General features: G+C 36.4%; 1 protein-coding gene and 1 pseudogene across 2 annotated transcripts in view; both read left to right on the top strand.

The window, feature by feature from the left end:
- The first annotated feature begins 2,036 nt into the window (after window positions 1-2,036).
- Window positions 2,037-10,197, top strand: LOC147872550 (protein N-terminal asparagine amidohydrolase-like; annotated as a pseudogene). Its single transcript, XR_015537199.1, has 6 exons — window positions 2,037-2,191; window positions 3,449-3,640; window positions 4,608-4,670; window positions 5,118-5,301; window positions 8,449-8,556; window positions 9,563-10,197. The product of XR_015537199.1 is annotated as a protein N-terminal asparagine amidohydrolase-like (transcript).
- A 170-nt stretch (window positions 10,198-10,367) lies between these two features.
- LOC147872541 (uncharacterized) overlaps window positions 10,368-13,541 on the top strand; it is a 108,828-nt gene continuing 105,654 nt past the window's right edge. The window contains exons 1-4 of the mRNA XM_087356254.1: window positions 10,368-10,496; window positions 12,379-12,480; window positions 12,585-12,694; window positions 13,271-13,388. Of these exons, the coding sequence (XP_087212380.1) occupies window positions 12,379-12,480; window positions 12,585-12,694; window positions 13,271-13,388 (330 nt within the window). The 5' untranslated portion in view covers window positions 10,368-10,496. The remainder of the gene's footprint in view (window positions 10,497-12,378; window positions 12,481-12,584; window positions 12,695-13,270; window positions 13,389-13,541) is intronic.

The following is a 13,541-nucleotide window of genomic DNA, read 5'->3' as shown; positions in this document are numbered from 1 at the left end:
CTACGGTGCTGCGATGTGGTGCTCACTATGGCCACCAGATCGCATCACCTCACGAACTTCCTCATACGTCATTTATTTTCATCGCTTGTAGGATATCCAAAAAGTACAATTCTGAGACCGTGCAGGATGGCACAAACGCCATGTAAAATTTTATCGAAATATGTCCTTCTCGAGTTGAATGGATTAGACGGACGGACGGAGACACGAACTTTGCGCAAAGAACGCGTAATAACTAGCACAGACGGGCGTTTGCATGACTGAGCTACTTACTCAGGAAAATAACATTTACTTAACGTGAACGTGCAGAAGGTAAGAAGCCTTCGTTGAGTGGTGGGGCTGGAAGGTCTTGTTAATGTACCAGCGTAACATCTGATAATGTACGTGTTCCTAACAATTACGCGAGCGAGCTTGGAATAAACCATGCATTTAGTGGGAAGGGAAAATATGAACTTGTTTGTTGCCAAACACATTACATAGATTTTCCAGACTGATCTCTTTTCTTAACTTAAGCATACTTTAAATGTATTAATATTGGTAAACTATTGTCATGTTTCAGTAAGTACATATATATCTCATTTCCATCATTAATAATAACACGACAATAACACCAACAGTTGGCACAGTATCATAAAATAAACTACTGAATTAGCTGTCCGTCACAGCTCCTACAAGACTTGTTCGTTAATATTTACTTATTTCTCTCTCCCATTCTTTTATTGCTGATGAGGGTGTGAATAATGACCATCACAAAGTCTAAATTTAAAGGAACGAGAAGGTTGGTTGTCTTGTGCACTGAAAAAAAGTCGACGAAACTCCGCCCTAAGAGAAACCTTGCATAGGAATGGTTTTGCTTTGTACTGCAGACATCTGTTCTTGAAGACGACAAATTTGCGATAAAAACACATCCCACGAGATGTAATTTACACTCCAGTAAATGAATTCTGGTGTGTGTACTCAGGACACTTGTCAGTATACCAGCGCATTAATGGCCTGTGCTATTTAACCTAAAGCTGTGATATCAATGTAGTCACTGCAGATTGGATTCCTAAACCGAATGACCTCGTGGGGGGTGTACAGATTTTCAAACTCTGTATTCCTGAGACAATAATTTTACTAGAGATATTCAAATCCTCCATTTTATTGTGCGTAAGATTTTCACAAAGTAACGAAAATGGCTCCTCAAATATTCATTAAGCACTCTCAAAATTCGCAAAAATATCAATCGGTTTCCACCTCCAAGATTTCTAGGGCACTGGTAAATCCATAAAATTGAAAAAAAAAAGTACTTAACGTTCAAAAACATATCAATAGATTTCTGCCCCCCCCCCCTTCCCCATAGTACACTGGCAATTAGGAGTTCCATAAAATTAATTCTAGACTCAACTATTAGTGGAAACACACTGACACACCTATCAATCAATTTAAGTACTACTACACTGCGTGCAAATACGTCCACTACAGCTACCTGAAAGCTAAATAGATACGCCATCTGTTGAACAATATTACAGCCTTCACGGTTTATCGGTGATTTGATTTTGCGAAGTTGGCCGCTCTGCAGGAAGCCATCTTGGATCGTAGTTCCGTTTCCAGCCGAGGTAGTGCGAATTTGCGGTCGGACCATAACATAACCTAAAGGTAGATTCCTTTCAGTTCAGAACCTTTTTCTCTATCTAAAATAGTACAATTAACAGTATTCAAAACCTTGATTTTGCCCATAGTTTTTTATGGGTTTGAAGGTTGATCTATAACACTAAGGGAGGAACGTGGACTGAGGGTGTTTGAGAACAGTGGCTGAGGAGAATATTTGGACCCAAATGGGATGAAATGCTAGGAGGCTGGAGAAAGTTCCACAAGGAGAAGAAATGGGCAGGGCATGTAGCCCCAATTTAAAAGACACACGGGGTTTTGGTAGGCAAACCAAATGGAAAGAGACAACCAGAAGATCTAGACGAGAATGGAATGGCATGGACTGGATTCATCTGGCTCAAGATTGGGACCAGTGGCAGGCCCTTGTGAACATGGTAATGAACCTTCAGGTTCTATAAAATGTTTGCAATTTCTTGAGTGACTGGAAAAATGTTGACTTCTCAGGAAGGACTCATCGTTTTGGAAGAGGAGGGCTATGTGACATGTCCTATGATGCTGCCAAAAGTACCTAATGGAGAAGTCCAGGAAGATTTTAAGGAGAATTGTAAGGAAATTCTTTATTGATGTATTTGGATTTAGAAAAGAGAACCATGATAGTGGCAGAACTTTCTTTTACAACATTATTGCCTCTGTAAGTGAATGATTCATAAAAGCATGAAAATATTTAGTGCTTTTCACAAGAGTGAATGAAGCAGCTCTCCATCATCCAATGTTCTTGTAGCGTATCAATCAGACTACAAATGTAACAGTGATTTAAGCGGCACTCATGGTTAAGGTCGATATTGCAGTTATTGTACAAAAGCTGTTCCTTTTAAGGTTCATCCATTCTCCCCCTCCTCATGGTGCTCTGTACTCTCAAAATGTCGGTGTTTACTCCAGTAAACTACCCTACATGGCTGGTAGCCCTAGAAGAATTAATTATAGGCCATAGTCAATGTTGGTTGAAACATAAAACCATGAAAATATGTACCAAATTTATATTTATGTTATCTTTTCAATTATCCTAACTTTTAAAGTTGTTTTCCTGTGATAGCATAATAGCATAGCAATTCAAGTAAAAGATTTTGTGAAACCATATCCATGTTGTGGTGTTTTCTTATGCATGCACATGCCATTGAAAATAGTTGACAGGATCTGCACAGATTGTTGAAGCTTGAGAAATTAGTCTTAACTTCATACAAGGCACATATTTATACATGCCAATAACTTCACTGTCATGAATATTCCTCTTAGTTATATGTCAGATTATTTTCTTTGTACACTGAGATTGAACTTCATGTAGATAATACGAAAAATCTGAGTTTTTGTTACATTGAATATTGTTCCAGTCAAGTGTGTTCTGGCATGCAGTATTCAACTTCTTCATTCATGGTTTATTTAATGATGCTTTCAGTTGTTCAGATTATATACTGTCAGATGACATTGACCTGGAGAGACTGAGGAAAATTATGAAGCACCTCTGTCAGGATAGCCTGCCTCTGGCTGAGATTTAAACTTGGGGTTATCATGAATATAGAGCAGAAGTACTAGCTGATTGACTGCATCATTCAGTGGCTCTCAGTAAAGCTGTTGCATAATATAATGTTATAATTTGTCGAACACTGAAAGTTGCTCATGTAGAATCAAACAGATTTCATCATTAAATTATTTGACTGTCACCCAGCTTGTTAACTTAATTCCTCTTATTGCCCACGTGATAATTAAATTCAGTTACATACTAGCAATGCTTTTTCACTCCCTGTTATATGTTATGGGCATTTCAGGAACATGAACTGTAGTCATTTTCTTTTCCATGTTGCAGGTAGAATGGTTCTAGTGCTGAGTGGCGTGCTACAGGAGGAGGTGCCTCCCAACACGCGGACCTTATTTCACAATCAACCATTTTATAAGGACTCGGCATCACAACTGCTTGCTATTCCTACAAAGGTGGTAGGATCTGTTGGCCTCCTCTATGTCCAGCAAAGGGAATTGGCAGTTACTGTACCCCATGACAGTATGTATCAGGCATTTAAGTGTGCATTGTAAGAATCCTCATAACTTTTATGCTTGAAAAGGATAGGCAGTTTGTGAGAATCAAGAAACAGAATGGGTACAAGTAGACATTATAAAATTCAATTTGAAATGTGCAACAAATTGTAGGATATATATTCATGTGTCTCTGAGTTTATGTTAGCCTGACTATGTCACAACACCCGTATGCTTCTTAGTAAGATTGTATTATTTGGAGCCAAGTGTGAATACGTAGACTTGGTTACGTTAATGGTGGCTTTTATTAACTGGCTATTCTTCCTTACACTTCAAATATGGATGTTTTGGTGGAAAGTAATGTTTTCTTTTATTTTAGTCCTGTTAATATCTGACTGAAGTCATTCAAATGTTTCTTCAGCCAGAGTATGACATATGATTCTTGAAGGATGTTGTGACTTTGAATGATAGAGGATGTTATGGTCTATTTTAAGACTTAATTAGTTAACTTCTCATAGATGTAAATTCACAAAGAACTTCTTTTGTTTTTGTAATTTATTGGTGTGTTTACTACTAAAACTTACTGAAATGCATTGTTTAAGTTAGACCATATTTTTCTGTCTGCCTGTCCACAATTAATGTTCACGAACTGCTGAACAGATTTGTCCAAAATGAAATATTGGGAAATTGTCTTAAAATTTGTCAGCACCTTTCAATTGTTGCTTGTTTCGGACAATATTAACAGGCACTTTGCACATGGTAGTGAGTGGATGTGGAATTCCTCATCCATTCACAATGGCCAAAGGTAAAATTATAGTCATCAGAATTGTTATGTTGTGTATATATTTCCTAACTTGTTTGTGATCAATTTCTTTGGTGGTTCTCTCATAGGTTTGATTACATGTATTTTTTCCATTGTTCATGGTCTATTCTTTGTTCAGTCAGTATTTTGAAAACTTGATTGTGCATACAAATTAAACTTTTCTCCTTTACAGAAAATGTAAATATTCTTGGGTCAGATGACGTCACAACATGCATCGTTGCTCTCCGTCATTCAGGTAAGTGTTTAAATTATAAGTTGCAGTAACTGTCATACTGCAGCACAACATATTAGACAGTATAATATGGAGTAAAATAGGCAGCGGAATTCACCATAAATCTGTCAGTGCCCGAAACATATTTATACTGATCTGAAAATCTGATGTATTGGAACCTGTCCTTTTTGAGATGAATCCAGTTCACATCCTGGTGAGACAGGTAGTAGATGCTGAGGAATAAATTAATGCTGTGCATTTCATTGTTTATGTAATTGTCTTTAGTTAGTGTATCTGGCACAGTCAATTTAGCAGAAACTTTATGTAGTTACAAATTGATACACCGTAACCAACATCCAGCTTCTCCTGTTGAGAATGCCTGTTTCTTCACCTGACCGCTCTTCATTCTTGGTCTTCCAGTATGTTGTCTTGAAGGCGTAGTTAAAGAATGATGACTGGCTGTCATTACAGGATCAGGAGCTGTGGCAGTAGCGCATTTGGATGGTGCTGGAACAGATGAGGGTGTTATGAACGTGATTCATAGAGTCCAGGAATTAGCCTTGGGTTATCCTGAGGGACGTCTAGAATTGCAGTTCATTGGTGGTTTTTTCAGATAGCCATAATTATTCGGAAGGGTTGTTCCACAGTATCATGTGTAAGTCATTATTTATTTTCCTTTGGAACAGTTTCATAAGTGTTGCTTGCCATATACAGTCTGCTTTAGATTTTAAAGGCAAATTGTCAGTGATCACATTAACATATCCAAATTGAATGAAGTTCTTAACATGCTTCCTCCCATATGAAGCTATGCAGACATATAGAAGGCTGTATGAGGGTCACCCCAAAAATAATGCCTATCTTTTTAGGCACATTAAAATCCCTATAGAGAGCCTATTAGAATTACTGTAAATCCATTTGTATGTGTGACAACTTGAGGAAATCTGAACAGATTTTTTTAAAAATTTAGTATTGTGAATTTTAAAAAAAAAATTGTTGAGCAAGTTCAGTTTTGGTTTGAAGTGAACATTGATAATGATCACTGTATATTTTCTATGAAAGATGTGATTACAATTGAAATTTGTGGTTCTTATCACATTTTAAGCAGGGCGATGTGATAACATTTTTGATTGTGAAGTGATAAGATCCAATAGAGATGAAGTTGTATAGAGATGATGGTGATGTTTGTGTGCATACAATAGAAAGATTGGTACAAAGCTCGGGGTCCACAGTGGCCGTGTCATCTGAGGTGTGGGCCTTGTTCCGCTTGGTTGCTGGGACCGTGGGTTCGAATCCCACTCAAGCCATGGATGTTTTTCCGCGTTTTTTTGGTGTTGTGCTGTCCTGTGTACAGGTAGAGGCCTTGTGATGGGCCGATCCCTCTTCCAAGGAGTCCTACCGAATGTCTATAGATCAAGCCAACGAAAAGTTGGGACCTGCAGTGCTCAGGCACTTGAAGAATGGGTCGTTTCCAGTATCCCCAGTATCCAGGTACAAAGCTCAAATTGGTAACAACTTGGACCTGAATTATAATTAATATTAATTTTATCATTAAATAAACAGATCTGAAATATGTATATTACCTGATAGTGGTCATATGAAAGTCCAATGCATTGTAAATAATTCCTCTAAAGAAATTATAAGAGAGTTGTAATATTTTTAATCACTTTTTGTTTCTATGGCATAGAACTGAAACACAGACTTCTTTCTGTTTCTTTATTTCAGCATCTAAAACATAAAGAGAAGTGTTGGTAAATATCTGGTGGAACATTTCTTCAGCAAGTAGCATATAAATGTTACTGTTTAAAGAACATGTTAAAATTGATTGCTTTTATTTATGGTTTGGCTGTTTTTCTGATCAGATCAGTGTTGACTTTGTACCAGCCAATATATTACTTAATTCTCATGACTTTATCACTATAATTTCCTTAATTGCATAATAGTCCTTCATTTTTCTGACAGAATATGCTGAAATTATATAGATAAAGCTATGTTAGAACAGAATAGAGAAACAAATTTTCTTTTGACTTATAGGAAGAGAAGTTTAGTAAAACCACTAAAGGTACGGCCTAATACCTGACAGGATTATGATGATGGTGATTGATAACAATATTTTGTTCTGTTTCGGAGTTACTAGACTTTTTAGGGCTTAAATGCATTGTGACTGCCTTTTTTACCCCAGAAGGAAAACTGATTTCTTTTCATGTTTATGAACTTGACAGGAGGTCAGAAAGAGGGCCTCATGTTATCATTATGTACAATGCAACTGACTACATCATGATAGCCACGATTGTGCGTCAAGGAGAAAAGCAGGACAGTAGAAGTTAATGTACAGTGGAAGCATTATGTTATATAGAAAATGTGAGATCATGAAGTGTTGTTAGACTTTTATGTATTCCATCATAATATACTAGCCAAAGTACATGTTGGCTTGACTTTTTATTTATAAAATGCAGAACCACTCTTTTCAGTAATGAAATAACAGATTTTACATAAAATTGCAGAAGAAACTGGAAATACTGCATTAAAAGAATGAGGATCAGAAAAATAAAATTAATATGTCAGTTCAGTGAAGGGAATTAGTGACGTTGACCCCTAAAGTGTTCGAAGCTTTTTTTGATTTTGATTTTGGTGTATCCTGTAATTTGTTTTGTTTGCTGACGTGGTATGCCTCTAAATCATGATAGATCCAAATATCTTTTTATACTTATTTTGCTAATGCAGTATTAAATAATCCACTGATCTGTTAGGCAGTCAGTCATGTATGTGGCTCCAATGTGTGACATTCAGAAAGCCTTAATGTACTTAATTAAATGTAAGTGGTTGCATAATATATAAAGCAAAAATCTTATTTAAATATTTTGGAATATCTCGAGATATTCCAAAAGCAGGGAAACTTGTGAATTAGAAGAGTCTGAACGTTTTTTGTTCTTTAGGCAGTGTTCTGATTAACACAGGTACTTCCTTTCAGATAAAAGAAATTACTCACTACATGCCCAATATAGTTATGATCAAAATCACAAGTCCATATTTGATTTTACTAGTGTGGTCTACTAGGTTATGTCCCTGAAGATAAACATGATATGTTCAAAATTATGTGGAGTAACATATTATCTCCAGTTTCAAGGTAGAATATTGAAGTGATATATTATTCCAAAACCATACAACCATTTACAAGACTGCTCAGCATCCTAACCTAGAGGACCACAATCCACACTGTCACCACTCTGAAAACCTAAAGGTTCATACAAAAACTGCTGATTTAGCTGACTGAATTAATTGAAGAGTTTGCCCACAACAAAACTGCCTTAAACAAAAATGTGTTATAAATACCAGATTAAGGAATCAAAGTTTGTATTATGTGATATTTAAGGTTCTCACAGTGGTGAGTATGAAGACGACTGTCTCCTGGGTTGTTGCACCACGTAATGTTGTAGACATTTACCAGTGTTCCAGAGGTACTTGCTGCCTCCATCATCAGGGTTGATCATTGTGATGATAAAAGCAGCAAGCACCTCTGAAACACTGATAAAATTCTAGCAGACTACATGGTGTAACAACCCAGAAGATCGCTCTCTTTGTACTTGTATTATCTTTGTTAAACCAGCGTCTGTGAACTATGCTCAATCTTTAACTCCAATGTTAGCCGTGCATCACAGCATACTCACTGTCCAGTTGACCATTCATCAGAGTAGTGTACCTCTAAACCATTAAACCCCAGGTACAAGGTTTGAAGTTCCCTTTTCTCCTACAATAGAGAATAAGTGGTTACTATTCAGACAGTCATATGTTATAATTGTTACAGATTCCTTCCATAAGCAGTTAGTAGAGATTGATTTGATGCTTGCCTGTGTGGGAGAACTGAACACTACAAATTGTGGTGGTATTCATTGGTCAATACTTTACGGAGTTGGTGAGTTGAACAGAAATAGTCCATCTTTTTTTATTGCTCATTATGTCCAGTTGCAGATAGTTAAATTACTTTCTCTTACGCTCAGCAGAATATAGGAATAATCAAAATCTTGGTAATACTCAAGTATATCCAAAGTACCAATAATAGAATCGTAAAAGTCCTTATTTTGCCATGAAGCATGGAATTTGGTGTTGCATCCTCTAAAATATGTGATAATAGGTAAGAGGCTCCAGGAAATGAAGAAAAGTGAAAACATTTGGATAATCAGTTCATACAAATGTCTTTGTTACTGTCTTTTTTACATTTTATAAGAAAGCACAGAATGTCTGTTCCCTTTTCTCATTTATATTGGAATTTTTAATCAAGTATGACCCAAAATGATATATTTTGTTCTTGTGTTTATATCAAGTCCGTTCAGTACAGTCCTTGACAAGCTAATAATAGTCACTAATCTCATCAAGAAATTCCACACTTTTTATGGAACCTGATGGTTCATTACACTGTTGCAAGAGCTTGTAATTGATCCCTGTTCTGAATCCCGTGAGTCCACTCCATATCCTCATGCCTTACTTTTCTGAGTTTCATTTTAATGGTATACTTACACCTACATCTTGGTCTCTCAGTGGTCTCTTCCCTTCAGATAACCAACTTATATTCTGTATGTGTTTCTCATAGCTCCCATCCATGCTACATGCCTTGCCACTCTCATCCTACCTGATTTGGTCATCCTAATAATACTTAGAGGAGATAAGACTGTCACTCTGAACTTCCTGTCTTGTAATGTTCATCATCACATATGTATTTTAAGAAGGGAGATTAATCATGTGATATAAAATTCCAGTCAGTGAAGAACTGATTTTGATTTTGCTATAATTTATATAACAATTAAATTGACACTTCGTCTACTTAAAGCAGGTTTTTGTACCCATTCTCTCAGTTGTGAGATATTATACCATCAGCTTGTAAATTCCTATGTTTTAAATATTAATGTTTAATTTTCTTTTAGATTTTGGATGTGTACGATTGTCAGCTGGGATTGTTACGAATTGGACCATTTAATTATGATCCTCTGTGAGGTGTTGACCTCTGGTTAGAGCAGACAGATGATTTCATTTTCCAGCATTTGTCCACAGCACCAGAAGTAGAGCCACCTCATTTTGTCATGCAGTAGAATGTGTATGTTTAGCTTAATTTAAAATATAGTGTATTTGAATTACGGCGGTATAAAGCAGTGATTATGGAGCCATCCACTTAGTTGTGAAGAGAATTTCTTTCCCAATACAAGACTGCATTCAGAAAATAAACAGATTATCAGAAGGACAAGTGAATCACATTGTATATCAGTTGTATTTATAATTTTTACTGTTTGCACATTCAAATTGTCATATGCCACACAGTTCAATTAAATTTCTCTTAATTTCTTTATACAACATTTTAATTGTTAATAGCAGAGTTTAAACTGTCTGAATTAGAAGACGTACGTCTTTGTACTCACCATCATGAGAACCTCAGACCTTACATTTGAATTTTATGTAGCAGAAATGACAGGAGCATTATCAAGTGATAATAAATCAAAGTACTGAAAGATTAAGCATTAGATATCTATAGACTAAGTAATAAAATAAGGATTACTAACTGGAATTAACCTTTATTCTATTGTAATAAGGGATTTGCTGCCAGCCAGACTTGAACTCCAAAGGTTAATATTTGAGTGATAGGCTATTGTAATATGAGGTTAGTTGGATCAAGTATGTAAGACATAACACACAGACCATAAAGATTAATAGCTTGTATTATGCTGACAGGTGCGGGCAACATTGAAGTACATCCAAGACCATCCATTCCCAGATCTGACAGTGTTCTGTGATAAGTGGCCACTCCACTACTGGAGGGATGAAAACAGTGGAACGTGGGTTCCGATACAATATCGAAACACTAGTGTAAGAAACTGGACAAATTATCACTTCTTTTAACTTTGTTCCTGTAATGCAAGAAAATATATGAACATAACCTTATTTGTAAGTTAAAGTTCTGTAGATCAGACTTTCAGATATCTTCCGCTTCTTTGTTCGCTTCAGTCTCCAGGATGGTATGAAAGGTAATTTCTCTCTTTAAATATTTATTTTAAAAGAGGATGGGTTGGTTTGTTTCACTGCCACCAAGACTAAGGATGCCGCCACCATACGCTTCCTGGACAAATATTTTAAAGGAAGCATTGCCTCATGATATCATTAAGACGGAGTTAATGAACAAACACAATTAAATCTCTTTTCTTTAGAATGGTTCGCCCAGCCGCAAACAAACCATGACGAAGGAACTTGTAATGTTGATGAGGGGGTTCGAGGTGTACAGTCTGAGCAGAATAAAGAAGCAACAGGGGAATGACTAGTTATATTTTAAAAGAATTTGCAACTTGGGACCACTTTCTTAATTAAAGAAATATCAATTATACACCTGAATTCATTATGTTGTTGATGATGGTATCATTGATTGGTAATTACCACACAACACTTCTTCTTTTTCAATATTCCACACAATGATGTTACTGTCATCAAGACCACCCAAAGATATCAGACATTCACTGTCACAGGGAAAGGCAACTGACTCCACATGAACCTTGTGGATGTCATATTTAGATACAAGCTGACTAGTCTCAAAGCTCCACAGGATGACAGGTGCCAGACCAATGAGTAGCAAAGAGTGAAAATGGAGGAAAATCAGCACCACATGAACTTGAAGGTGGACATCAACGTTCTTAGGTCCTGAAGATTGAGGTAGCATGTTCCTCTGAAACACTGGTATCCACCCACAAGTTCACGTGGCATTACAAGACATGAGGTGTAAAGTGTTAAGAGAAGGCACAAACATGCAACACATTTTATTTTTCAGTACATTCTGCTTCTTACGCTGGCCACACAGGTCTCATTCATAAGCAGTAAAGTGTTAATACTCTCCCTTAAACAATTCTCTCATCTCTCATACAAAATTCCCCCACTTTCTATGGGTTTCCTCAGTTACAGTAATTACTTTACTGAAAAAACCCTTTTATAGAAATTAGATCTAAATCATTAACGTCTTCGTCAACCATAATTCCTTAATATTTAAATATTCGGCAACAAATTAAATTTGTCTGCAATATAATAAAACAATCAGTTGGGAAATAAAGTAATTATACCCCACAGTTATACATATATAAACAATTTCAAACATCTTTTGCAGCCATAGCAACGGAACAGTTGAATTCACGAACTATTTCAATGACGCCAATTCATGAAATCTAAATAGGGAGGATTGTTTTAATCAGTGCCTAAGTAGATGATTCATAGCTATTACTACGTTATAACAGCAGAATTACACATAAGTGTCCCCTCTTAACCATACCATTTTCAAGGGTAAAGCGCTTTTCTTATTTTACATATATCTTTGAAAATAATCTCACACGCTTGTGTTGCGATGTTGGTAATAATGTGTACCGGGAGAGTTGTTTTGTTTTAACTTAACCGAAACTCAGCGGATACATAAACCTATTACTTACTGATTCTCAATTGTGTTATAACTTCAATACCGACGTATATATCACTATAATAATGGTGGAGTGTTATTTAAAATTCTCAGTGCCAGAGGCTTACAAGATACCTCCGACAAGAAAATTATAACCTATATGGTAGCTTCCGTAACGTCATTGGATTTCCAAAACGAACAAGAAATTAATAGGGCAATTGAAACTATTCATATAACGAACATGGTCAGTTAATGCTCCTGTAAGTAATTCTGGCTTGTTCTTAATATAAAATCCACGTTTTCCTTCATATAATGTTACAGATGGAGGTGCCTGACTTGGCGACATACATGCTTGAAGATGAACGCCTGGGAACGTTCAAAAGTTGGCCATTTAACGAAGATACTTCATGCAATGCCCGGAAGGTACAATATAAATATATTTCGTTGTAAACATATAAATTCCGGCCTGAATAAATATACAAACAAGTGTAGCAATGATTTGGAGGTGTGCTATTGCCTGCTTTTAGATGGCTGAGGCAGGTTATATTTTCTGCGGCTCGAAGGATGAACCTGACCTAGTTCAATGTCAAGTGTGCCTAAAGAAGCTGGATGGCTGGAAACAAGATGATGATCCCTGGTATGTGGAATTTTATTTTGAAAACTTGGTGAAAAGGGAATGCTGGTGATGTTTCAGAACATTTGTTATGGTACAGCTGGATGCCAGTTTTTTGTTTTCATGTTGTTGCACAAACAAATACTTTTAAAAATCAGAAGATCACAAAATGTACATTTTTAATTAAATCAGTTCAGTTCAGTGGCAGCCATAGGCCGCAACATCAGTTCATGACCACTTTGAGGGAGAGGGAGACTCCAGTTGGAGTATGGCACTGCCACTGCCCAACTCTAACTTTTTCTGCAAATGTCTGGCAGTTGTTTCCTTCTTGAGTTGAATTGTCTCAACCAAAGTACTAATATCACTTAAGCCACTTGCCCTTCCATGTTTTGGTGACATTGAAGACAGCCGTAAGAATGTAGTCAGCAACAGCTATACTAGTAGAACTGTCATTCTCTTATCTGATACCCTTCATAAGTGAAACAGGATCTCAGAAAAGAATGAAGCCATATTTAAAGTATGGATTTTATGGCAAAAATTTAAGTTAAAATAGGTATAATTCACAATGCAATATTTCCTAACGTTTCTTGCTCTTTCTAGGAATGAACACAAGACACATTCTTCCTCTTGCTTGTTTGTCAAGATTGGGAAGAAAGATGCTGACTTGACAGTATATAATCATTTTGATTTGTCCCTTGAAAGGACCAAAAATATTATGGTTTGTATACTTTGTTTATTACCTGCATGGCAAATTTGAAGCAGTTGCAAAGTTGAACTGTTTTACAGACTGCAATCAAGTGTATGTACTTTTTATCACATGCAAGGAATTCAGCACCAGAGCATGAATTTCTGCTGCTAACAGAGTCTGGCG

Source organism: Zootermopsis nevadensis, unplaced genomic scaffold (assembly GCF_977971745.1).
Source record: "Zootermopsis nevadensis isolate Lab colony 2312 unplaced genomic scaffold, Znev_1.0 Znev_ptg000026l, whole genome shotgun sequence".
NCBI lineage: Eukaryota > Metazoa > Arthropoda > Insecta > Blattodea > Termopsidae > Zootermopsis > Zootermopsis nevadensis.
This window is presented reverse-complemented; position numbering and strand designations above follow the sequence as displayed.